The sequence below is a fragment of the Hippopotamus amphibius genome, chromosome 12, assembly GCF_030028045.1.
Source record: "Hippopotamus amphibius kiboko isolate mHipAmp2 chromosome 12, mHipAmp2.hap2, whole genome shotgun sequence".
Taxonomy (NCBI): Eukaryota; Metazoa; Chordata; class Mammalia; order Artiodactyla; family Hippopotamidae; genus Hippopotamus; species Hippopotamus amphibius.
The window spans coordinates 56,401,437-56,428,739 of NC_080197.1; the positions used below are offsets into that span (position 1 = coordinate 56,401,437).

Sequence of the window (27,303 nt, forward strand, 5' to 3'; positions counted from 1 at the left end):
TGAGGGTGTGTTATTCATTTTAATATGCCTTGGTCAGACAAAAGCATTTTCTAATATGAGACCCAAAGCAAAAGTTACAAGGGCAGATGCTGAATTGCTACTGAGCTGTCTTTTGCATAGGCAACTATGCAGCCTGCCCCAGGACAAGCAGAAACAAGGCCAACTGATTAGGATGAGAAGGGTCAGGAGGCTGAGAAATGCCAGAAAAGTGTTACTTCCCTACACTGATGTATAAATAATGCATAAAATAACTACTATGATGCAAGTGATTTATATCAAGAATTAAAAACCCCTGGAGAGATTCATCAGTTGTCAAGGAAAATGTTACTCATAGTCTTAACAGATTTTAGAACTGTAAGAGACATTGGAGACCAGCTGGTCCAACCCCCAAATTATTAAAAGTAAGACACCACAAGATATTAAATAACTTGTCTTGAAATCATGTTTAATTCAAGTAACCATACAACAGATCAGAAACTAAAGAGAGTCCATTTTGGCCAAATATTACCTTCTATTAAACAGTTTGAGATGCAAACACTCACGAATATTGTAGAAAACCTGAATTAAATGAATCCTTTTATAATTAAGAAATTATAACAATGCTTTGACCACAAAAAAATTGAAGTGAAGATAATTGCTCCTTACTCCTCTCTAAAGATCTAAATTAAAAGGATCCTCTAAAGTGAAGATTATTTTCCTGGAGGTGATTTAGAAAATACAGGCCATAATTTTGGTTTTTAAGAGGAAAAAAAAATAATCTTTTATTACATTTGGATGGGATTTTATTTTTTAGGAATCATTGCTTGGCTGTGAGCAGTTGTTGCTTGCTGAATGTTATTCACACTTCCTCCCTCATAGCAAGCTCATGTGTAACAGTCTTAACTTGTGGGATGGGTTGGAACACTTCATTCTAATCCAAGGGCCATAGGTCATTTTCAACCACAAATTCTTCCTCCCTGGGGAAGTGTCAAGGGATGTGGTCTTTCCCATCTCGTTTTTCTACAATCTCCTTAGTCTAAAATAAAGTTTATGTCACTAATGACCAGTGCTAAAATATTATAATGCCTTATCTGGCAATTAATATCAAGAAATCTTTTCTAGATAGGAATTTCAATTATCTAGTTATAATGAGGAATAATGAGAGAATAAATATTTTAAAGGGCTGACAGGAAGAACTTTTCTCATCAAGATTATTTTGATAGCCTAGAACAGGAGTTTACAAACGTTCTTCTGTAAAGGGCCAGATAGTAATTATTTTAGGTTATGTGGGCCCCGTGGTCTCTCTGAACTACTCAACTCTGCTGTTGCAGCATGAAACCAAAGAGTAACACATAATCAAATGGATGTGGCTATGTGTTTCAATAAAGCTTTATTTATAAAAACTTTATTTATAAAAACAGCAAGCCAAATTTGACTCATGGCTTGTAGTTTGCAACCTCTTAATCTAGAATTTGTAATGATTCAAGAGAGTTTGAAACAAAAAATTTAATTTCAGTTAAATACAGTATGGCTGTTAAATATAAATCATTACACTTGGGGATACTTAGCTGATTCTCAGATAAACTGAGCGTATTTTAAAATCTTTTTAGGTTTCCCTGTTTAGCTTTCCCTCTCTATTATGCATATTATAATAGAAATTTCTAAATTCATTAAAAGATTAGAAAATTTCTATCAGCTAATATGAAAAATTTATGAGAACTGAAATTACAAAACTTTGGCTTTTCAGTTTCATACTAAATTTGTGAACTCTAATTTCATTTTCTGGGTTTAACAAGATAGATTTTACAGAGGATTTTTAATAGTATCTTTTAGAATACCTATAAGAAAGGCACTTATAAGATAGTCACTGAAACAGATCCATTATTAATTTGAATTATTTTTCTGGTTGATCATTTAAAAAGCTCTCCTGATTTGGATAGTTTAATTATACACTAACTTTTGGTTATTATTATGACTCGGACTAACAGTATAAGTACCATGTATCCAACTTAGTAAATAATTTAGGATGCAATTTCAGTGTAAACTATGATTCACATAATTAGTACATAGATAGTATAGGTACAGGTAGCCCCTTTGTCTTGGCTAAGATGTTTAGACCACATGAATGTGATTATTTAAAAAGTTCAGTGACATTGATTTGATACAAAAAAACCCTGGTAAATGGCATTTAAAAGTAAAATGTTTTCTCTGTATAATTCTAGCTTTAATCCTAGTATAATACTAATTCTAATTCTGAGTATAACTGTAATACTCAAAAGGACTGGATCACTGATTAAAAACTTGTTGACTGCAGATACCCAGAAAAAGCAATGTTATCCTCTATGATTCACAGTTCTACTGCATTTAATACTATAGCATAAATTATAAGTTATTTGAAAAGTTAAGCACTTCAGATTTTTCATTCTGTTTCTCTGTCTTTTAAAAGTAAAAGACCTAAGGAAAAGATGTGGAGAAAAGAGTCTTCATTTCAGTCTTTTAGTTAATTTGGTAAGGGTAAAATGATAACAGAGGAAAGACTGGTTAGGACAAAAGACATATAAAGACAGAAATTAACACAACACTAAACAACTTCTTACAAAGATTTTGGAAAACTTCAAGAGGGAAGATTACTTCACAAACCGGAATGTAAGCCCAGTTGGAACCAAGGTCTACAGGGCTTTTGAGGTGCCTAATGTTGAAAATCTCAAGTTGACTCTCTAGTTAAAAAAAGCTGGAGAGCAGAAAGGAAAATTTTTGTTCTGGAAAAGTGTTCTTCTCTGATGCAAACAGAAATCCATCTTACAAAGGAAGAAGTAGAGATCAGTTGCCCTAATTTAGTCTTTTGGAAACAGACAAAAAGATTATGAATTTGCTAAAAAAACTTTTGCTATAAATATTACTTTATAAGCTGTGAGATGTCTTTTTGTGTGTGTGTGAAAAATTTCCAAGCCCCTAAAATTCATAAAAATTAACCTGAAACACTGAAATCCATTTTAGAAAAGAATCAGAGTATAGAGAATCTTAATTTTTAAGAAGTTATATAAAAAAGATGTAGTAATTAGTTGGTGCTTTCATTTCAGATATTTTATCCACTTTTCTTTTTTATAGCTTTTCTGTTTGGAGAGATGGAAACGTTCAGATATTAAAAGTATTCCACAATATGTATTATTTAAAAAATTCTCAAGTCTCAAAGTGCTAATAATAAACTCTCTATTAATATATTGATTAAATCAGTTTTAATCTTCTGTGAATCTAGTAACAAGAGTGGAATAAATTATTAGAATCATGTAAAGCTCAGAAGAAACAGAATGCCAACAATCTGAAAAGTACACTTTTAATTGGCAAAAAATAATGCTACGAAGCCTGTTTTTCTTTAATAGTGCACACTGAGGCCATACTTTAGCTGTTCTATTTTATTACATGTATTAACTCACAGTTTATTACATGTACTAATCCGCAGGTATTAAATTTACTGTTCTTAACATATAAAGGAACAAGCATAGAGAAGTGGAACTTTGGTGAAAATAGAATCTAATATTGTCATGATTTTGTGGTTATTTAATGAACATTTCTAAATGTGATAACTAGTTTAACAAACAGGTACTAATCCTTTAGTATGATTCGCAACAACACAGATTAAATGTCAGAGTTCACTGTCAGTTCTCTTCAAGGGTTAATTTACCTCACACAGGAACCAGATAACTCCTGTAAAGGCATTTCCTGCTCTTATTTTAAACGTTTCTTATGGCAGCCACAAGACTTCTTTTGAGAGGAAAGTAATATATGATTTTTAAGAAAAAATTTCCATTTTGATCAAAGAAATATTCATCTAAGATACTTTTATGAATGGGTTTCTTATGTTACATAATTTCTTGTCCAAATTTAGTGCTCAAATAAGACTGGCCATACATTATTAAGAAAAGATGATTAAAAAAGGATACAGCCATAGGAGTTTGTGTATACACACTACTATACGTAAAAGAGATAACCCACAAGGACCTAGTGTACAGCACAAGGAACTATACTCAATATTTTTTTATAACCTATAAGGGAAAAGAAGAATATATGTATACAAATAAAATGTATGTATAACTGAATCACTTTGCTGTACACCTGAAACTAATACAACATTGTGAATCAACTACAGTTAAAAAAAAAAAAAAAAGGATACAGCCATAAGACTTCTCGAATTTATTTCAAGTCTGTGTTCTTTCACTATCACGGTTCCTGTGGAAAGTACCTATAATTCCTTTCTTGTATGACTGCTACTGAAATAGGTTATTTAACATAACTCCTTGGGGATGCATATGGAAATAGGAGTTTTCTGGGAATAGATCACTTCCTGAAAAATCAGTTGACTATATCCAGTTCAGAATTTTCTCTTCAGGTTATGTATCTGTTGGGAATGTGTTTGGGTGAAACTGCGTTTAAAAACACCATGAGATAACGTGCACAAAGATTTAATCCCACACGAAATGCTTCTGTGAGTGGTTAATTTATCTGGAAAGATTACTTAGCAATTTTTCACCCTGCTAACAAACTGTGCTTTGTTGAAACCTAATGGTATCTATTGAGGGGTAAGAATTTCCTTTATATCATACCAAACTTGACTTCAAATTAAGAGTATGGAACTAAAGTGGTATCATGAGTTTGCATGACACTCCTAGTCTTCTACTTAACTGCCAACTGAAGAATAATCTTTTGTCACTTTGACCACCAATTAATTGTGTCGAATATCCTTATACACAGTTTTATGTTTTATTTACAATTTTATTGTTATATTATAAAGTACTATATATTGTATAATTATATAATCCTTAAATATAATACTTTAAAATATAACATGTTATACTAAACATATAAATAAGACATAAAATAGTGTGTGAGAAAATTCACCATATAATTTGTTTAATAATATACTCTAATATAACATGCTTATTACAGAGATTACCATTAAGCATCTTATCCTAAGTGTTCCTCATCTTGGACACTACTTAAGAAGAAAAAAGATTTGTTGAAAAGTCTACAAATTAAGTTATTATGTCCATTATTTTTGGCTACTGCTCAGACTCACATATTAATAAAACCACATTGTACTGAAATGACATTTATCTTGTAAAACTTCAATATACATTCTGAATTCTGACAAGCATATTCTGAATTTTGTTTTCAAAATGGAACTAAGACAGAAGAGCCCTAATTTGATAACTGTAATAAAATCTATTAGAACCATGGTATTAACTCAGTCTGAAGGCCTAAAGAGTACATACAAATTTTGACAAATATTATAAGAAAAAATAAACTTATGGCAAAAAAACTAAAAATCTACAAATGTCTACTTTCTTCATAAGCGTAAAGTTAAATTGAAAATGCTACAGGTCATTTTTAGGAATCCAGCAGGAAATTATTCAGTGTGCTTTTTTTGTTGACAGATGGAATTTATATTTATAGACATAACTATTAGAATATGTAATTATATCAGAAAAATAATCTTAGATGAAGATTCCTAAATTAGATGACAAAGGACATTTTAAATGTTTTTAAATTTCACGTCATTGTGTGGGAGCCAATGCTTCAGCTTGTGGAAGTACAAATTAAAACCCTTCAGGGGATACTTACCCTTTTCTGTTCCTTTACATACTCTATCAATTCATCTCTTGTTCTCTTCACTGCCTCTTCCACAGCCTTTTCACTTCGTTTTTGCTCTTCTATTATTGCTGCCTTTACAGTTTCCTGTTTGTGGGAGAATGAAAAAAAGTCAGGGAGGTGTGCACTATGACACGTTTGTGACCATTTTATATAAACTAAAAACCCTCTTCAATGGGTTGAGCTCATTCTGTTCAAAGCATATCTTTAAATAGGAACAAGAACTTAACAAAATCTTTTGGGTTCTGCTAGAGATTCCACGGAATTCACTTTTCTAAACTGAGTGAAAGGGAAAAGAAATGGAATAAGCCATTTATTGCAGGGAGCGCCTGACAGACTCCAATGGCTTCCTTACCAATCTTTCATTCGATGTTTACATGATTGATGGCCTTCCTGTACTTTGCACTATCCGCGTTAAGACTTCCAACTTGTGTTTATTCTTCCAAGAACACCCTAATGCTCTAGGCTGTTTTATTCACATTTAATTTTCCTATCATACAATAATCAAGTGTGGTCTGGGTGGTAAGATTTACAGCTAGTCTAGTCCTCCTGCCAGGTTAAGATGTTGAGAGCTGGGCACCGTGAATGAGAGGTAAGAATTCTACCCTGTGTGCTAATATCTGAAATGAGATAGAGATAATCTAGGGAGAAGAGTGGTACTCCCCATTTTATTGAAATATATATAGTAATCAAGAACCCTCAGAGATTTCAAATTGTCAGATAAAGAGAAAGAAGGCTAAAACTCTGAAAAAGAAATGTAACACTTCTCAAAAAGAGGAAATATTTTCTGCTAAAATAGCATGTCATAGATCGGAAGAATGCTACAAACTTCTATAACTTCCATTTGTCTACACAGGTACCATCCCTTGTTTGAACAGGCAATCAGATAATGTCTTGAAATTTCTCAGGAGTATTTCCCTCATTTTGTTATTCTTGAGGACCCTTCACGTTGTCATGTATATATATTTTTGTTTAGTTTCTCCCAATTAATTTTAGATATATATATATATCAATATATACATATATGTATAAAACTTAGAAAATATGAAGTACTAAGAATTTTCCATTATGAAAATATTTACTGTAGAAAATTAGTAAATACAGAAAAATATGAACACAAAACAATACAAAATCATACCCATACAAAATCAGGCATAAAAAGGATGGGCCTCAAACTGTACACACTATTTTCTAACTCTGGCATTTTTTATTTAAAATATATTTTGGATATTGTAAAGCAATTATATGTTCTTTTATGATTGACATTTCATTACTGGGATGTACAATTAGTTTTACTCATCTATATTCACGGCTACTTTGGTCTTTTTTTTTTAATAAATAAATAAATAAATTTTATTTATTTATTTATTTATTTATTTGGCTGTGTTGGGTCTTCTTTGCTGTGCATGGGCTTTCTTTAGTTGCAGTGAGTGGGGGCTACTCTTTGTTGCGGTGCGCAGGCTCCTCATTGCTGTGGCTTCTCTTGTTGCGGAGCATGGGCTCCAGGCGCGTGGGCTTCAGTAGTTGCAGCACATGGGCTCAGCAGCCATGGCCCACGAGCTCTAAAGTGCAGGCTCAATAGTTGTGGCGCGCAGGCCCAGTTGCTCCGCTGCATGTGGGATCTTCCCGGAGCAGGGATTGAATCCATGTTCCCCGCATTGGCAGGCAGAGTCAACCACTGCGCCACCTAGGAAGCCCCACTTTGGTTGTTTTTAATAAAGTAGTGATAAACATCGCTACATGGCACTTTGTGCTGCATGTGAGATACTTCCTTAATTTCAATTCATGAGGAAGAATCATGTTGCCCAAGAGATACAATTTTTGAGCTCTCTTATAGCTTTTGACATTTTGTGCAATTTTTTCCCTTAAGCAGTCCATAAGAATAGTTGTTTTTTTGCATCTTTCATTACTTTTAGTCTCATCAGTTTTTTAAAATCTAAGCTTACTTAAGGGAGAAATCATATCTAACTTTATTCTGCATAAGATTATTACGTGACATGCAGCATTTTTCACAGAAATATTAGCAATACACATATTAGCTCTTATCATTTGCTTGACTGTGTCCTCTTCCCACTTGAATATTGGTAGACTCATAATTTTTTTGGATTCCCTCCTTAATATATAAAGTTAAGTCACAAATATCAAAATCTCTATAAGACTTTGACAATTATTACTATTTATTTTCAATCACTAAGTATATTAAGCTTTAGTTCTATTGATGAAATAATAAGATACAAAGTTGTTTCCAAGATTATCTGAAAAGATTAAAGTAAAAAAACTGTAGTCTTTTTTTTTTCCTTGTCCCTGGGAGCAGCTCACCCCATGTAGTCATTTTTTTATGTTTAATTTTTATTGAAGTATAGTTGATCTACAATGCTTCAGGTATATAGCCAAGTGATTCAATTATGCATATACATATATGTATTCTTTTTCAGATTCTTTTCCATTATATGTTATTACAAGATATTGAATACAGCTCACTGTGCTATACAGTAGGTCCTTATTGTTTATTTTATATATAGTAGTGTGTATCTGTGAATCCCAAATTCCAAATTTATGCCTCCTCCCCATCCCCTTTGGTAACCGTAAGTTTTCTTTCTATGTCTGTGAGTCTATTTCTGTTTTGTAAATAAGTTCATTTGTATCACTTTTGTTTTAGATTCCACATGTAAGCAATATCATATGTCATTTGTCTTTCTCTATCTGGCTTACTTCATTTAATATGATACTCGCTAAGTCCATCCATGTTGCAACAAATGGCATTATTTCATTCTGTTTTACGGCTAACATTCCATTATATATGTATCACATCTTCTTTATCCATTCTCTATTGATGGACATTTAGGTTGTTTCTGTGTCTTGGCTACCGTAAATAGTGCTGCTGTGAACACTGGGGTGCATGTATCTTTTCAAATTAGTTTTCTCTGGATATAGGCCAAGGAGTGGGATTTCTGGATCATATAGTAACTCTTTTTAGTTTTTTAAGGAACCTCCATACTGTTCCCCACAGTGGCTGCACCAATTTATATTCCCACCAACAGTGTAGGAGGGTTCCTTTTTCTCTATGTGCTCTCCAGCATTTATCATTTATAGACTTTTTGATGATGGGCATTCTGACTGGTGTGAGGTGATACATCATTATGAAAAACTAGAGTAATTTCTGAAAGAAAAAAATGACAAAAAGAGATTAAAATAGAAGTATCTACTATTACGATTTCTGTTGGTTTCATACTTACTAATTTGGAAATTTTCAGATTTTATAAAGGCAAAAAGTAGTGCACATCTTACTAAGCCCCCTGAAATAAAACCCAGTAATAGTTCTGCAGTGAAGAGTATGAATATTCATTCACACTATGAGGGTGAAATGAAAGTATAAAGGTTTCACATTAATTCAGGGCAGGTTTTGCCAACAGCCAAATTACAAAAATCCTTGGTTTTCAAGGATTTTACAATTTTAAAACTACTGTAGACCTGAATTACTTGAATATAAAAGATAAATTCATATCATATTGAATATCAACCAGAATTTCTATCTAGTAAGGGTCATATAAGTAAATTTGACTCGATCTGTTTGGTTGAAGGCAAAAACATCATTTTAAATAAAAGGGATATAGCCAGAAAAAACATGAAGAGTTAGTTACTATGTTCTTAACATGTTTTTAGTGGGGAGGGAGCTGAGAGTTTATAGTCTGCTCAGTCCACATTTCTGAGGATCTTCCTTTCCTAATTTTTGAGTTGAAGAATATTCACAAAGAAAGTTTCCCTTGATCTTCTCCTCCCCAGTTGCGAGTCAGGTGACAGTCAAGGTTGTGAAAACCATATAGACAGAGCTATACTTAAAACAGATAACCAACAAGTACCTACTGTATAGCACAGGGAACTCTGCTCAATATTCTGTAATAAACTAAATGGGAACAGAACTTGAAAAAGAATAGATACATGCATATGTATAACTGAATCACTTTGCTGTACACCTGAAACTAACACGATGTTGCTAATCAACTATACTCCAATATAAAATAAAAAATTTTAAAAATGAATAAAATACTACTTGCAAATAAATAAATATCTTGGAATATCATGCAAAAGTAAAGTTTAAGCCTTCCACCTCTAACCAGACCAAATTCTGAACTACTTAGAAATGATTAATGAATTCTGTGTGCAAGTTCAGGTGTCTGTGAATATCTGCCTGCATGAGAATTAGTCTAAAATAAAATATACCTCACAAGGGATGAAGATTTGCCATTGCCACCAATGAGTATATTCAAACACAACAACTCTGCAAGAACGTTTTCCAGAATATTTTAGTAATGGCCAAACCCCTGGAACACGACATATTCTCTAGGGCAGGGTTTCTCAGCCTTGGCACTACTGACAACGCCTTGCTGGGGTTGGAGGTAGGAGTCCTGCTATAAGCATCATACTTGGCCTCCAGGGGAGAAGCACTGCTCTAAGATAAACAGTTTGGAGGGAAAAACATCCATTTGCATATGTGCTATGGTTTCTTTGTTAAAATATATGTTAACACTTCCCATCATAAACATTTTTTTGTCTAAAAATAAAATATGTACAACAAATCACATCCAAATGACTATATAATTAGTTTTTAACTAAGAGTTCTACATACTAATTTTTTTTAAACGAATGACTGGATTCAGCTTCTATACTGTTACAATTAAATATGTCAATGATGAATGTCATTTAGGGCTAAAAGCTTATATAACATTTTGTATAAGATTTAAAAATTTCTCCTCATTGCTTAAAAACATAGTATCCATTAAATCCACCATACATTTCAGTAAAAACACGATCATGAACTAATAAATGGTCTGTGATTATACTTTATCAGTGCAATTTAGTTAAGGATTGTAAGCACAGTTAAAATTATTTATGGGAAACAAATCACAGCAATCAATTCAATTCTAGTTTGTGGGCCTTAAAACACAGTATCAAAGACTTTCTAGGGCAATAGTGTGCTTCACTTAATTTTTGTTTCTATACATGATGTATGCATATCATCTAATTATGTATTATTTTAAAAGTTGCATGTGGTTGTGGAAATGCACCTTAAAAAATGAGCATCTGATTCATAAGTAAAGTCAAGCTGCTGTATGCGCTTCCTGTGTATCAACAGTTTAAAAAAAAGAAGTGAGATTTCCATTCCTATACAAACATATGAGCTCACACTACAGCTGCCTCAGTGCTTTTTGCACATTGATCCAGCTGCAAATGAAATTTCCATATTTCAAAATCCACTTACGGGCAATTGAGGAGCTTTCTTCTAACTTTCAAGTGGAAATAATCTGCACTGTAATGATATGCTAATTATGGAAAATATTAATAGAACCTAATTCTATAAATGCCTCTCAAGCAGTGAATATGCTCAATTAAAATCATATGCTCATTGATGGATATCAATATTTGCCAGTACCTATTTGTGTGAAAGACATTCTTAAAGATGAAATATGTAGTCTCATTACATATCAGTATTAATAAATGACTATTTGTAACCACTTTTGATGATAGGGTTACTTAATTGAACCACAATTAAGCCAAATGTTATCCTCCCCAAAGAGAATTCTCTTCTTATCACTAGTAGACCTACATTATGAAAAAGTATTACCATATTTTGAATTTCATCAATAAAAAAAAGTGAATGTTTGCTTTTCCTCATGCTAACGTAAGCTCCTACATAATATTCTCAATTAAGCCTTGTGGCCCATAAATGCCTAAAATATTTATTATCTGGCCCTTTACAGAAAAAGCTTGCCTGATTTAGCTCATAATCCTGTAAATTGGCAATGTGAGCTGGGCTCAGCTGGACAGTTCTTTTGATCTTGGCTGGCCTCTCCCATGCATCTGCAGTCAACTGCTGGGTCTGGTGCGGCCACTACTACTAGGATGGCCTATGGTAGGATGGCTTGTGTGGGCTTCCATCTCCTGCAGACTAGCTCGGGATTTTTCACATAGCAGTTGGACAGAATTGTAAAAGAAAGAGTGAAAGGTCTCTTAAGTTGTGGGCTCAGAAATGATACAGTGTTACTGCAGCCGCATTATATTGGCCTAAGCAAATATGTATTAAAAATTAATTCCAAAATTCTTATCTAATTGTCTAAATAACTTCTCAATATATTCAAAGATATCAGGCATTCTATGATGTTTATCTTCTTGGAGACATATCTCCATTTTCAACCTGGATTGGTCATTCTCTGGGTCTGCTGCATAGCTGTCTATTCTGGGATTTCCCTCAGTCATTTTTCTAGGGGTTTGGCTACATCTCTCTTGAGCTGTATCTTCAGCTCTCTAGGTACCATTGGATCCTTTTTTCTTGGTTTACTTTCTTTGCTTTCATAGAGTATAGGAGATCCCTGAGAAAAGGCACACGAGAAGTAAAAGTTTTGGTATCTCCTTTGCCTTGAAAATGTTTTCATTCTACTCTCAATTTATAGTTTGGCTAAGTGTGGATTTCTAGGTTGGAAATTTGTGTAGTTTTCAAGGTTACTGAGGAGTCTGATTACATTCTGATTTGCAGAAATTTCTCATTATTTGCATACATTTTTTCCATCTCATGGGACCATTTATGCATTTTCTTTACCTTTGTTTCTCAAAAATTTAACAACAAACTTAGTTACAGGCCTACCTAGAAACTCTTATTTTACAATCTAGAAACATGTCTTTCAGTTCCGCAAGATTCACTTTAATACTACTACTCCTATCATTATATTATTTCCTGCATTCTATTTGCTGCCCCCACCCCCCCCCCCTTTTCTAAATTTCTCAAAATCCTACGATTCAACTAATAAACCTCCTGAATGACTGCCTAATGTTCTGGTCTTTTCATCCCTATTTTGCATTTCTTCATATTTTTATACAGTTTTCTCTGGAAGACTTCTACCACTTCATCTTCTGACTTCTGTTGCTGTTTTTTTAAACTTCTATTGTATTTTAAATTTATAATCCTTTTATTTGACTTTTAAAAAAAGGCGTCCTCTTCCTGTGTCATAGATGCAAAATCTATTACTTTTGAGGAAATGAGTTTTTTAAACTTTTCATATCTCCATAGAATCTATTTTATTGTCTGCTTTACACGAGAAGTTATCTGTTCATACTTGACTGTTTGCTCCTGTTTAAGGAGTAGAGCACTAAAATGCTGAGTAACATCTCTGTGCTTGCAGCTGTGGTTTATGGACTGTGATCTTAATAGCAGAGTAATCTGGCTGTGTCGCTTCCTTGGGGCAATTTCTGATACCAATACTTTTAAGACTTTTATATTGGGCTGACTAGACTCCTCAGAAAAGAATCTTCCAATTTCCTGTCTGGTTGTCAGCATTCTGAGAGCTGCAATGGGAAAAATGGCTAAGGATCTCAACAAGCAGCTTAAACCTTTTCACCTTGCTGTCCTCCCAACCCCATTTCATTACGGCATCTATACCTTCAAATGTGCTTGGTGACCTCTGGTCCAGAGACCCTCTACTTCTTTTTTTTCCCGATAACTAATCCCAGTTTTCTTCCAGAATTGGCAGAGGGTGAGTGGGGATCTAACTGCTTATTAAATAGACTCCCAAACTTGCCTTCTATTTGAACCTTCAACTTCATTTTCAGATCTAGAGATACCTGGTGCCACCAACTAGCAAGTCTTTGGGAGTTTCTACACTGTACATTGTATACTGTACATTGGTCTCAGTCATCTCTACTTCTAATTTAGGGCTCCATTTCAGAGTTTTTATTTCAGTGAGGTTTTAGAATGGAGTAGATAAAACAACTCTTTTAAACTCGATATGTATTAGAAAAAACATATGAAACTTTTTACTTTGAAATAACTTTAGATTTACAAAAAACTTGCAAAGATAGTACCAGGGTTCTCATATGTCCTTAATCCAGCTTCTTCTAATATTAACATCTTACATTAGGACAGTACATTTATCAAGCTAAGAAATTAATCTCATATAGCAATATTAAACAGATTATAGATTTTATTTGTATTTCATCTATTTCTCCAATAATGACTTTTTTTTCTGTGCCAGGATTAAACCAGGGTAAAACATTGCATTAAGACATTATGTCTCATTAGTCTCCTCCAATTTGTGGAAGTTTCTCAGTCTTCCTTATTATAATGACACTGTCGAAGAGAACTTTTCAGGTATTTTGAAGAAATCTGGATTTGTCTTTTTTTTCCTTATGATTAGACTGGGGTTATAAATTTTGAAGAAGAGGTATCATATCAGGGGCAACATGGCATTAAACATAATTTATCACTGGCAATGTTAACTTTGGTCATTTGGTTAAAGTGGTATCTGCCAGGTTTCTCTAATATAAGATTAACATTTTTTTCCCTTTCTATAATCTATTCATTAGATATGAATAGCTAAGTCCAGTCAACACTCAAGGGGAGAGAAATCTGACTCCACCTACTGGGAGGGGAGTATCCACATTTATATTTTATACATAAAGGAATATTTTTAAACTGCAGACAGTTTCTTCTACAGCTACAGAACTATCTAGCATTTCTAATTCTTCTTGCCTCAGTTCTGGGATTTACATTTTTCTTGGTGCTCTTTCATTTCATCTAAGCTTCACAATTGATTGGTACTATTATTTATATTGCTATAACATCCCTAAAATTTGTATAGGATCTAAATTAGGTCATTTTATTCATTCCTCTGATAATGTTCATTAATAACATCTCTTTCCTCCATTAATCTTGTCAAAGATTTGTGAGGTTTATGTCTTTAAAAAATGACAACTGAGTATTTTTAAACTTTCTAATCTATGTCATGAATTTCTGTCATAACCTTTATTTTTGTTTTCCTTCTGTTTTCTTTGGATTTTTCTATTCTTTCTTATTGAACTTCCTTAAAAAATTGGAAGTGTTATTAGCTCATTATTTTCCAGTATTTTCTACTTTCTCATTTAAGTATTTAAGGCTATGATTTTCTTCTGAAGTAACACTGTAGATGCTTCTCACAGCTTTATAAGTAAATAACTATTTTAATAATGACTGCATTATTTTTCCTTTGTGCTTTGTTTTCTTTTTAAATGCATACACAGTGAAATGCACAAACTCTCAGTGTGTCCCTCAGTGAATATTTACATGCATACACACCGGTTCACTCACTACCCGGGTCGAGAGAAAGAGCACGTGCATGCCACAGGGAGTTCTCCCATGCTCCTCCCCAGTGTAGTCAACCACAATCGTAATTTCTACCCCCACAGGCTATTTTTCTCTTGTTCTTAAAGGTCTAAAATTGGAGTCACAGTACTTATGCTTTTGTGACCAAATTTTATTCAACACAATATTTTTGAGATTCATCTATATTGCAGAGTATATCATTAGTTTGTCTTTTAATTTTGATGCAGTGTTTCAAACAATACACCACCATTTATTCATCCGTTCTACTAATAACGGGCATTTGGAGAGTTTCTGTTTGGGATTATTATGAAGAAAGTTCCTTTTATCTTTCCTTTACACATCTTTTAGTGGACATAAGCACTAATTTCTGTTGCGTGTATACATAATTGTGGAAATTGTGGGTGTCAGAGTATACATGTGTTGAGCTACGTAGTAAATACTGCTACACACTTTTAAAAGGTAGGCAAACTTATACTCCCATCAAAAACGGTAAGAGGTCCAATTGATCCACATCACTGTGGATACCTGGTATTGCCAGTCCCTTTAACCACATCCACACCCAGGGCAGTGGTATCCTGGTATCTCTTTGTGATTTTAATTATTATTTCTTGCATGAATAATGATATTGTGCACCTTTTCATATGCTTATTGGCCATTTTTACATGTTTTTTTTGTAGGTGTCCTTATTCCTAGGTTATGGCCTTTGTTCCAAAAAGTAAGGCCCTTCAGCGTTTCTCAAATGAAAGCCTTTGATTTATCAAAGCCCTTCTACCTTCTCGCGACTTAACTTCCAACCCTTACTTCCTGAAAGTACCTGGTCAGCTCTTTAGCCTTTCAGCTGTTCTTTTTTGCTGTTGGATTTTAAAAGTCTGGTCCTTTGCATATGCAATTTAGGATTTAGCCAATGACTTGGGGGTAATCTGAACACTGATTTTTATTGTTCTGAGATTCTGTTCTGTGAACATATGCCTCTTGGCAGGCCTGAACTCTGCCTTCTGCCTCATCGGCCCTATAAGACTTTTTCTGCTTTTGAGCTTTAATTCTGCATGCTGCCAAACAGAAAATGCAAAGTTCACCTTAGTTCACCTTGACTGTTTCCATTTTCTTAAGCATTGTGGCTCCTCCAATCCCATCTGTATTAACTGTTTCACAATAACAATGCCTTCAGAAAGTTTATATATTTATATATTTTGTACCACGTTTATGGTTGTTTTTGGTGAAACAGTTCCATACAAGTTATGTCATGACGAGTAGAGTAAGAAGTTCCACTCGGTAAATTTTAAATTCCAATATTATCGATTTCATTTCTAGAAGTTATCTTTGGTTCTCTTAAATATTTATATGGTTGTTTTTTTCATAGTCTCTTTTTCCTGATTCACATAAGAGATTTACAAATTAAAGACTTTTTCCCCCTTAAACCAGTTCTATAAAATTTTAGTCTTTAAATTCTATAGGTTCTGATACATTTGTTCCTTTTATCATTGAAAATTTTTTCTCCTCTCATATGATACTTTATTGTGGCTAGTAATGATATCATTGCACAAAGGAGTCATTAAGTCTGTAGCAGTGTTGTAAAACACTTGTGAAATACAGATATTAACATATATTAATGGCTCTCAATCACACCTGATTAAGGTATAATATACAGTGTGATATAATAGTTCTCAACCACACCTGGGTTAGATAACTGTACTGAATATAAAGCTGATAAAATAGAGGAAACGAAAAATACTTAAATATTCAGCTTCCTGCAAATATAATGTGAAAAGAATGATGATTTATTGAAAATGAAGTTACTAGCAATAAATGATATAACCAAGGAACTGTGAACTACTTACACCTTGCTAGGTTGGTAAAATATGTTTCTTTTGTTAACTCACTATTTTCAGATCTGGATTACACAAAAAAAGGTCAATATTCTGTTGTTTTCCCCAGATACAGGGTTATTAAATTAGACTTATCAGAATAAAATTTTATCACTCACTAAAATTTCAAGCCTTAGAGACATGTTTGATTTCATATCCTATTTCCAGTCATCAGGTTAAGTCTTCTTCCCTCCAACATGTTTGTCTTTTCTTCGCCATTTCAACTGCTATCACTTGGGTTACCCAGGCTACCTTCTCTTTACATGTCAAGTATTCCAGCAACTTCTAGAGAGTATTCCTAACTTCAGACTCTCCCATGCTTCACTGTATCACATTTAAAGCTGTCACGTTAACCTTCCACATCAATGGCATCCTATTTCTGATAATATTAAATATGAATTTGACTATTTAACTTAAAGGTTTTCATAATCTGTTCAAGCATAACAATTCCATCTTTGTTTTATGTTATTTTCCCAATAAACATACTCAATTTTTGTCAAATTGATACCCACCATCCACTGTGTTTCTCTTCTTTGAGCTTTCAAATGTCTCAACTGGATGAGCTTTGTCATATCTCATTCTGCCTCACATTGGAATAATTTATGGATTTGACATATTCCCTAGTTTACTGTAAGATCTTTGACGACAATGACAACGTCTCATTCATGTCTGTAACCTCTACAGAAACTACCACTCTGTCATGCACATAGTGAAGTATTCAATTTGCATTCGCTGTACATGCTACGCTCTCTCAGCTTGGAATGATTTCCTCTTATCCTTCTCCTCTGATAACCATGCCTACTTCTCCTTCTGCACAATTCAGTTCAAGCATCATCACCTCTAAGAGCCTTCCCTTAAATGCATCAGATCTTCCACATCTCCTCACAGTGTGGGTGGATCTAGTACCCTTTGTGCTGTCAAAGATCACTCTATATTTTATCTCTCAAAGTATTCCATAACTCAGAATTGTAGTAAGTACTTTGCTCGTCTATCTTACCAACTTAAGATCTGTATGAAATTGGGTTATAGTGATTACATTTCCTATTCTTTATGACTCTCACTCTAATATAGTATCTGGTACAAAGCAGAGATACCTAATTCATCTCCAACAAATAAGCGCATTTAATTCCCCAATTCAGAGAAAATCTAATTAAGGGTGGGGACTATAACTTACATTTCTTGTGTTCCCCAGAGCACCTGCACACACACTAGGTGAAAGCTTCCCAGGCTTTCTCAGTTCATGATCCCTTGCTGTCTCAGTAATTTTTTTCATGGTGCCCTCTAGGCCAAAAGAAATACCTAATTGTTCCCTTTATTAATGGAACATACCTTAGTAGCCATTTGAAAAGATACCAAAAAATGGAAAGAAAATACTTTTTTTTTTTCATTCTTAACCATAGTTATTTATTCATGGGAATTTTGTATAACCTAGGCATTGCACAACTTCTGAAATCTTGGCTTAAGATTGGACAATAACACTTCCATTCCCTATTCTACACTGATATTTGCATGGTACTTGCTTTTTATCACAGCAACTGCCCAAACCCAAGTTCACTAAAATATAAAAGAACAGAAAGGAATTTAAGATAAATTAGTACTGACAAGCTAGTAGTGTACCTGGTTTCCAAGAGATCTCAAGTGTCTCTGTGTTGCCCTCTAGTATTTAAAATACCCTGCAGCACCCTTGCGAGGTGACTGTAGCCCAGGGCATCCTGATGCAGTTTAGAAACTACAGCCTGAAGTACTCAGGGCAACTTTCCATTCACTCACTGTTTACTATGCATGATATTATGTGAGGTGTTAAAACTACAAAGGTGGTTAGGATGGTGCTAATAATAATAGTGATAAAAATAGTAATGACAACAGCAGTGGTCCTCTCAGTTATAACACATCTCATGTTCCAGGCAACATGCTAAGTTAAATGAATTTATGTCGGGTTATAAACTCATTAATAGTACCTAAAATTAAAGATTTCATGACCTAACAGAGATCTGTGTGAAGGACAGCAGTGGTAAGCAAAATAGAAACAGTATTAAAAAGAAAAAGGCAATGATATGTGGTGTTTAAAGTAACAAAACCAATGTGCATTTTCACTTGCTCCTCAGAACCATTTGAGAGGCAGGTATACCATGAGGTTTAAAGCTGTAAAGCTGCTTAACTAATATTATGTGTTTAAAAAGTGGCAATGTAAACATTTATTTTATAGAAAATTTTTAAAAGATTTTACAGTATATGTTATTTAAAATACAATATATTTAAAGAGATTTTACAGTAATTATTTCTGAAAGAGAACTTTCAGTGATTAAATTAAAAGGATAGCAGAGGTGGGGCATGTTAGTAACGGGGTATAATTCTGTGGGCTATAACGCTATAATTAGCATGTACCTGTGACGACTCAGGAGTAGAGAGGTCTTAGAACAAAAAATGACAATAGAAATTATATTCTTAATACCCACATTCTTCAATCTCCTACCTAATCCATTCTTCCCAGTTCTGGATGACAATGATACACTTTTTGCTAGATAACTTGTGATGTGATGACTTCATATTGTACTGAACAACTGTAAATTGTTCATCTATTTCTTCTAATCTGTCCCTATTTAAATAAATAGAAAACAATATTGCTTCATGGCAGCCCTTCAAATATGTGAGGAATGTCGCCCTATCTTTATTCTCCTCTTCTCTGAGGTAAACACTCCGATTCCTTCAAAGGTATATGGCAAGGTTTCCTGCTGTGTCACTGGCCTGAACACAACACTACCTAAAATCTACATGAAATTTTATAGTGTCTAAAGCTGTTTCACAAATCTATCTCTGTTTCTATTCTTTTTAAAAAACATGTTTCTAAGGGCCTCACAACAACTCTATAAAGCAGGTATTATTAATCCCACTTCACAGTGGGATTGGAGGAAATGCAGCATCATACATTTTAAAAAATTGGTCAAGGTTACATGAGTCACAAACTAGGACTCAAATCTAACCCCATTTACTACTCAGTACATTTATTTGGTAATCAGTTAAAATAAGTTCCATCACAGATCACAGAAAATGCAGCACAGACTGTCTCTAAACATAATTCACAGCCTCACATAGAAAACCTCAAAGAACTAAGAGCAGGCTTCATTTAGGGTTCAAGCAATGTGATGGGGATCTCTTCCTCTCTAGCTCTGCCTTTGGCGTTGGCTCCATTTTCACAAAAGCTCTACACATATGGTCCCAAGACGGTTACTAACAGTTCCAAGGATTTTCTCATTTTCTTACTGTGAATGAGTGTTTATATACCTGAGGATCCAAGTCCCAAATGAAGTCTTACCATAGGCTTGACTCAGAATAAGTGTGAATTCTTGGAACTTTCTAACATGGGGATGGAATACAATCATTAGCCTAAGTAAATAAGGACTTCTGCCTAGATTAGAAAGTAGGTTAAATTTCACCTAAACCACATGGCTAAGAAATAAAAAGTATCACTCTGGGAAGAGAGGAACAGATGTTGAGGAAGCACTAATAAATGTCTAAGTTAGCCCCATTTTGATTTGGAAATGTCTCTCTTAAAACATATGGAAAAGTATATGGAACTGAATATGATGTTACCATCTGACCAGTGAAAGAGAGTGTGCTTTACTGTGACCAAAAAATTCTACTACTGCTCATGCAGCAACTCAGCACCACCTTACAACAATCTATACTAGTTGTTCAAAGTAAACACTTTTCTCAAGCTGAAATTAATTATCCCTTTTTCACCCAGATTCCTTTGTATTTATTAAATATAATAATAGTAAGAATCATCTCAGTTGGGCACCCAACAGACAATTTAATGCATACTTTTTAAAAAGGGATCATAACATCCAAAGGATTAATTTTGGCAACCCTACTTCTGGAAATATGTTCCATTTAAAAGTAACCAAAACTCTTAAGAGAGCTAAATTGTGTTGTTGGAGATCAAGTCCACTTTTTAAAGATTAACGTGTCTCCTTAAAGCAGTGTTGGTCCAGCACCACTTTATAATCTATTGTGGCTTGTTCAAGATTCAGTTCTTACTTTTAAAGTGCTTATAATCTAGTAAAGACATAGAAGCATATCGTTTTAACATAACATGGTTATATAGTGTAGAGTTAAACACTGAATGCCAATGAAGAAGAAAGACTACTTGATTTAATCTGAGAAATCGACAAAGAAGTTTTTTGAATTAAAAAAAAAAGCAGAGTTATTAAATAAGACAGGGTTTTGAAAGTTAGGAAAGCAGTGGCATTCTAGGCTGAAGGCACAGTATGACTAAAGGCCCAGTACCATAAATTGCCTGGTAAGTGTACCAGCAGTATGGTACAAAAAGTATGAAGTGTGAAGCAGAGTGGCAGAACATGAGCTGGAGATGCAGAGACCAGGCCACTGAAAGATTTATCCTTTATGCTCTGAAAGATATATAGATCATACTAAGTAGCTTTAATATCCTATAGGCCATGGGGAGGCACTGACCTTATTTACTCTAATTTGAAAGGGAACAAAACTGGAAGCAAAGAAGTCTATGTAAGAGGTCAAGGTAAGCAATAAAGAACCCTAATTAAGACAATGATAGCAGGTAGGAAGGAAGTATATTTATTCAAGGATTAATTAACAGGTAAAATGGGAAGGCTTTAACGATTTAAAAGATATGAAAACGGGGACGAGAGAGGAAGAGTCTAGGAGGAATTTGTTCTCTGAACTGGGCAACTTGGTAAACGGCTACCTCACTGAATGAAGTAGCAAATGTCATAGGAGGAAAAAGTCTTGAGAGATGAGAAGCTGATGTACTATTGTTCACTTGTCCCTAGATAACAATACGGTTGACAATTAAAAATCTAACTAAGATTTTACCTATACTTAACTAGGTTACTATCAAAATTTTGTACATAAAAATTTTAAAACCAACTAATGAATCAAAATGAAATAACACAGACAAATTATTTCAGTGTTGTGAAACTATCTGGCCTGCTAAAATAGAAATGTTAGTTCTTTTTTTAAAAGAAGGGTCAGGTGGCAATGCTAAATTTTTTAAAGAAAATTTAACCACTGATTGTAATGTCTGTGGCTTTTGGGGAAAACATAACCCCAAATTACAGTGGCTGTGGTTTATAAACTATTATGAAGAGCTTCTAACGTCAGACATAGTTTAAGTGTCTCTATGCACTAGAGTCCTTTTACAGGACTTTGCTAGAACAGCAAAATTAATGACTCTCTTCTTTTTGCCCACATCGGTGTCAATAACAAATGTACTTCCTTTAGCAAAGATTTTTAAGGGACATGGAATTAATTTAATATGAACATCAAATAAACCAGATAAACTTGCTTCTTAATACATTAGGAAAAAAAAAGTACAAGTCTACAATCAACCCTGTGTCTTGGTCTTAACTTATGACCAAGGCCAAATCAAATCAAATCATCTCTCAAATAAATTTGGAGAAATATGTGCCACAATCCTGAGGTAGTGTGTTTTTGGTCATAGTCTAGCATTTCTCTCGTCAGTTAAAGTCAGTATTAACACAGAGAAAATCTAGAAGTAAAGGGGAAGCAGAAGCTGTTCTTTCCCTTGCATTTCTCAGGAGTAAATGAAGTGGCTTCGGTTTACACTGATTGTTTTCTGCCTTGCCACACGCTATCCTCTCATTTCTAGTGTGACTCAGTGGCCAAAGGTGTTAAGTTCTGTGAATTACCAGTTTTCTTTTCAGAATTCTTTTTTTTTTAATCTATTTATTTATTTATTTATTTAATTTATTTATTGGCTGTGTTGGGTCTTTGTTGCTGCATACGGGCTTTCTCTAGTTGCTGCGAGCGGGGGCTACTCTTCATTGTGGTGCACGGGCTCCTCATTGCAGTGGCTTCTCTTGTTGTGGAGCATGGGCCTTAGGTGCGTGGGCTTCAATAGTTGTGGCACATGGGCTCAGTAGTTGTGGCTCACGGGCTCTAGAGCACAGGCTCAATAGCTGTGGCGCACGGGCTTAGTTGCTCCGCGGCACGTGGGATCTTCCCAGGGCAGGGCTTGATCCCGTTTCCCCTGCATTGGCAGGCGGGTTCTTTACCACTGCGCCACCAGGGAAGTCCGTCAGAATTCTTTTAATTAAAGTAACATTTTAGTGCTGTGAAGTGATCTAAATCTTAGAATTAGTAAATACGTTCTGGGCTTTATAAAGCCAGGTCCTTCAGTCAGTGCTCAAGCATCTGTAGTTCCCTGCACAGAGCTCTCCAGGATCCAGGGGTTACAACCAGCTGGCAAAGACCCCATTAATGGACGGAACGCGTGGCGGCCTCTGAACCAGCAGGAGCTGGACAGAGGGTGTCAGGAGCTGCTGTCACGCTGGGGGACCTGAGCGTCACAGAACATACGTGAAGGGCTGGCCGCTCAACCCTGGCTGATAAATAGTATGCTGAGGAAAGCACCAGTAACTTTAATAACTTTCCAATTTCATCTGAAAGGCAACATTCAGGAGTATGAGACTGTTTCCACTATCACACAGTTAATCTGAAGTGGACGTATTTTTTTCTAGTTAGAAAATGTCCACATTCCATAAAAGAATAGCATGTAGAGTCTTGTCCAGAACAATTTTCTTCTTATTTATTTGGTTTTAAATATCATATATATGCTTGTCAATCCCAAATTCTGGTCTCCAGCCCTGACAACTCACCTGCAGTCCAGACCCACTTTTATAACTGCCTTCTCAGCACTTCCCCTAGGGTTATGAGCAGGCCTCTCACATTTAGTACGCACAAATTAGATTTTATCTCCGTAAAACGGAATCCTCCCTCACCACAGTAACTGAAGTCACCATCTATCCAATAATTTATTCTTGGTAGTCATTTGTTTTTAAAAAAATCAGCTTTATTAAAATATTATTTACATACAGTAAAATTCATCGGTATGAAATGATTTGGTATGTTCTATCAGATCGAACGTAAGTATCACAATTATGATTAAAACATTAACATTACCTTCAAACCACACCTCCCCCCTGCCACACTGCCATCATCAAATCTCTTCCCAGGCAACCAGTGATTTCTTTCCTCTCCAATTCATTTTGCCTTCTATAGAATTTCATATACAGGCAGGCATACCTTGGAGATATTGTGGGTTTGGGTCCAGACATTGGCAATAAAGAGAATATTGCAATAAAACAAGTCTGGTTTCCCATATAAAAGGTTTACACTTTGCTATAGTCTATTAAGTGTGCAATATCATTATGTCTAAAAAAATACATGCCTTAAAGTATTTTATTGCTAAAAAATGTTAACCATTATCTGAGCTTTCAGAGGTCTGTAACCTTTTTGCTGGAGAGGGTCCTGCCTCAAGGCTGACGGTTGCTGACTGATCAGGGTGGTATCTGCTGAAGGCTGAGGTGGTTGTGGCAGTTTCTTAAAACAAGACAACAATGAAGTCTGCTGCACTGATTGACTCTTCCTTTCATAAACCATCTCTGTAACATGGAATGCTTTTTGATAGCATTTTACCCATAGTAGAACTTCTTTCAAATTTGGAGTCAATACTCTCCTAGAGAGTCACCTGTCCTTTGAAGCTTTGAAGCCAGGCACTGACTTTTCCTCTCCAGCTATGAAAGTCCTAGATGGCTAAACCCTGCCGCTGCTTTAGCCAAATCTGCAGTTAACGTCCTCTACTGAAGTCTTGAATCCCTAAAAGTAATCCACGATGGTTAGAATCAATTTCTTCCAAATCCCTGGATGTTGATATTTTGACCTCTTTCTGTGAATCTGAATGCTCTTAATGGAGTCTAGAATGGCGATATTTGTCAAGAAGTTTTCAATTTACTTTGCCCAGATCCATCAAAAGAATCAGTATTTACAGCAGCTTTATCCTTACATAATCTGTTTCTTAAATTATAAGACTTGAAAGTTGAAATGACTCCTTGATCCATGGGCTGCAGAATGGATGTGGTGTTAGCAGGCATGAAAACATTAATCTCTTTGAACATCTCCATCAAAGCTCTTGGGTGACCAGGTGCATTGTCAAAGAGCAGTAATATTTTGAAAGGACTCTTTTTCTGAGTAGTAGGAACAATGAGCTGAAAATATTCAGTAAACCACATCGTCAACAGATATGCTGTACTCCAGGCTTTGTTGTTCCCTTTACAAGGAGCATAGGCAGAGTAAATTTAGAATAGTTCTGAAGGGCCCTAGGATTTTCAGGATGGTAAAGAAGCACTGACTTCAACTTAAAGTTACCAGAGCTGCATTAGGCCCTAACAAGAGTCACCTGTCCTTTGAAGCTTTGAAGCCAGGCATTGACTTTTCCTCTCCAGCTATGAAAGTCCCAGATGGCATCTTCCAATAGAAGGCTGTTTCATCTACATTAAAAATCTGTCATTTGGTGCAGCCACCTTCATGAATGATCTGAGCTAGATCTTCTGGATAACTTGCTGCAGCTTCTACATCAACACTTCCCGCTTCATCTTGCACTTGTATGTTACAGGGACAGTTGCTTTCCTTAAGCCCCATGAACCAACCTCTGCTAGCTTTCAACTTTTCTTCTGCAGCTTCCTCACCTCCTTTAGCCTTCAAAGAACTGAAGAGAGTTCGGGCCTTGCTCTGGATTAGGCTTTGGTTTAAGGGAATGTTGTGGCTCCAAAAAAATTTTCTCTGTATCAGTAGTAAGGCTGTTTTGCTTTTCCATTATTCGTGTGTTCACTGGAGTAGCATTTATCATTCTGTGAAGAACTTTTCCTTTGCATTCACAATTTGGCTAACTCTTTGTGTTAGAGGCCTAGCTTCCAGACTATCTCAGATTTTGACATGTCTTCCTCACTAAGCTTAATCATTTTTAGCTTTTGATTTAAAGTAAGAGATGTGTTTCCTTTCACTTAAACACTTAGAGGTCATTGTAGAATTATTCATTGGCCTGATTTCAATATTGTTGTGTCTCAGAGAATAGGGAGGGCCAAGGAGAGGGAGAGGGACAGGGAGCACTTAGAACACATACAAAATTTACAGATTAAGTTCACTGGCTTATATAGGCGTGGTTCGTGGCACCTCCAAACAATTACAATAGTAACAACAAAGATCACTGTCCACAGATCCCAACAAATATAATAGTAATGAAAAAGTCTGAAATATTGTAAGAAATACCAAAATGTGACTCAGAGACATGAAGTGAGCAAATGCTGTTGGAAAAGTGGTGCCAACAGACTTGCTCAAGGCAGGGGTGTCACAAACTTTCAGTACATAAAAAATGCAGTATCTGCAAAGCACAGTAAAGTGAAGCAAAATAAAACGAGGTATGCCTGTAAATAGAATCATGCAGCATGCAAATTTTTTTGAGTCTGGCTTCTTTCCTAACTTCTGTATCTAAAAGTCCCCTACCATCTACAAACATATCTCAACCAAACACATAACCCTGATTTTTTCTTCAAAGTCCATATCACTATAACGAACTACCTTGCGTATCGTAGGTCATTTTCAACTTGAGTATAAGCTCTGAGTGCATAGGGACCTTGTCTATCTTGTTCACTGCTATATGCCCACAATTTCCAAAAGTGCCAATACATGGCAGACAGTCAATAAATATTACTGAATGAATAAAGGAATAAAAATATCTCCCTCATGTTTTCCCAGTGAAATTACCTACACATTTAATTATCAGTAGGATGCGTCTGTATTTATTCCAGGATGAGCACTCTGGGGAGAGAGAGTAGAGTAATGGCAAACTGCAAGGCCTCTGGAGTAAGGCTGCCCGATTCTGAATCTGGCCTGTTGCCTCTTCTACAGAGTTACTATGGCCTTCAGCAAGTTACCTAATCTTCCTGAGGTTTAATTTCTGCATCTGGAAAAACAGCGATGATCGTTTTTGCCTCAAGAGTTGGTTGTGAGGATTAAATGAGATCAAACGTAAAACAATTTAAAAAGCATCTCATACCTAGAACTGAATTAACGGTAGCCAATACTGTTATAATTGCCGCCATCTCTACAACCCCCTCCCCTCCCACCACTATCTTATTATTTTGTGCAAAGCTGAAGAAAAAGTTCCATAAAAATAGTTTTTTAGCTAATGACTTAAAATAAACAATAAACACATGGACAGAAGACAGATGAAGGGCATCAAAATCTTACAATGATACTCATAGAAATTGCATTGGCTATGGTGACATCGCATATGCCAGATACTGGCTGAGAAAAATTTTACACGCTGATAATAAACTCACTGGTGGTGAGTTTACTATGAGAAAGGCAAGGCAATATGGACACAAATCTAAATTCTGATCTATTATATTTTACAGTATAATTCATGTTATTTTAAACCACTTATTTTGAAATATAGTGAAAACCAATGTTACTCCAAACTGGAGTTCAGACCACTGAGAGTCTCTCAAGATAGGATAAAAATTTCTATAATTCCTTTGCGTTTGTGGTCAGTGAACCCCTAAAATGCCAGTATTAAAATGTCAATGCAATGTTTCCCAAACTTAGGGGTTGATGTGAATTTTCACCCTATCAAAGGTGTCCCTTTAGAAAAAAATGTACGTAGACCAAATCCAAGAATGTAAATATTATAATTTATTCTATAATTAGCATACTCTTTTATGACAGTTAACCTACCTAACTTCTCACTTACCTATATATCTATTATAATATTAATTTTTTCTGATAACCCATATGGAGGTTATACCAGGTAGGAATTTATCAACACTAAGAATGAGGATCATTTTC

General features: G+C 34.9%; 1 protein-coding gene across 6 annotated transcripts in view; it reads right to left on the bottom strand.

Moving 5' to 3' along the window:
* CCDC91 (coiled-coil domain containing 91) overlaps positions 1 to 27,303 on the bottom strand; it is a 357,965-nt gene that overhangs the window by 61,325 nt on the left and 269,337 nt on the right. For all 6 annotated transcript variants that reach the window (XM_057701142.1, XM_057701138.1, XM_057701139.1 and 3 more), the window contains one exon: positions 5,599 to 5,712. In XM_057701142.1, coding sequence (XP_057557125.1) covers positions 5,599 to 5,712 — 114 coding nt within the window. The remainder of the gene's footprint in view (positions 1 to 5,598; positions 5,713 to 27,303) is intronic.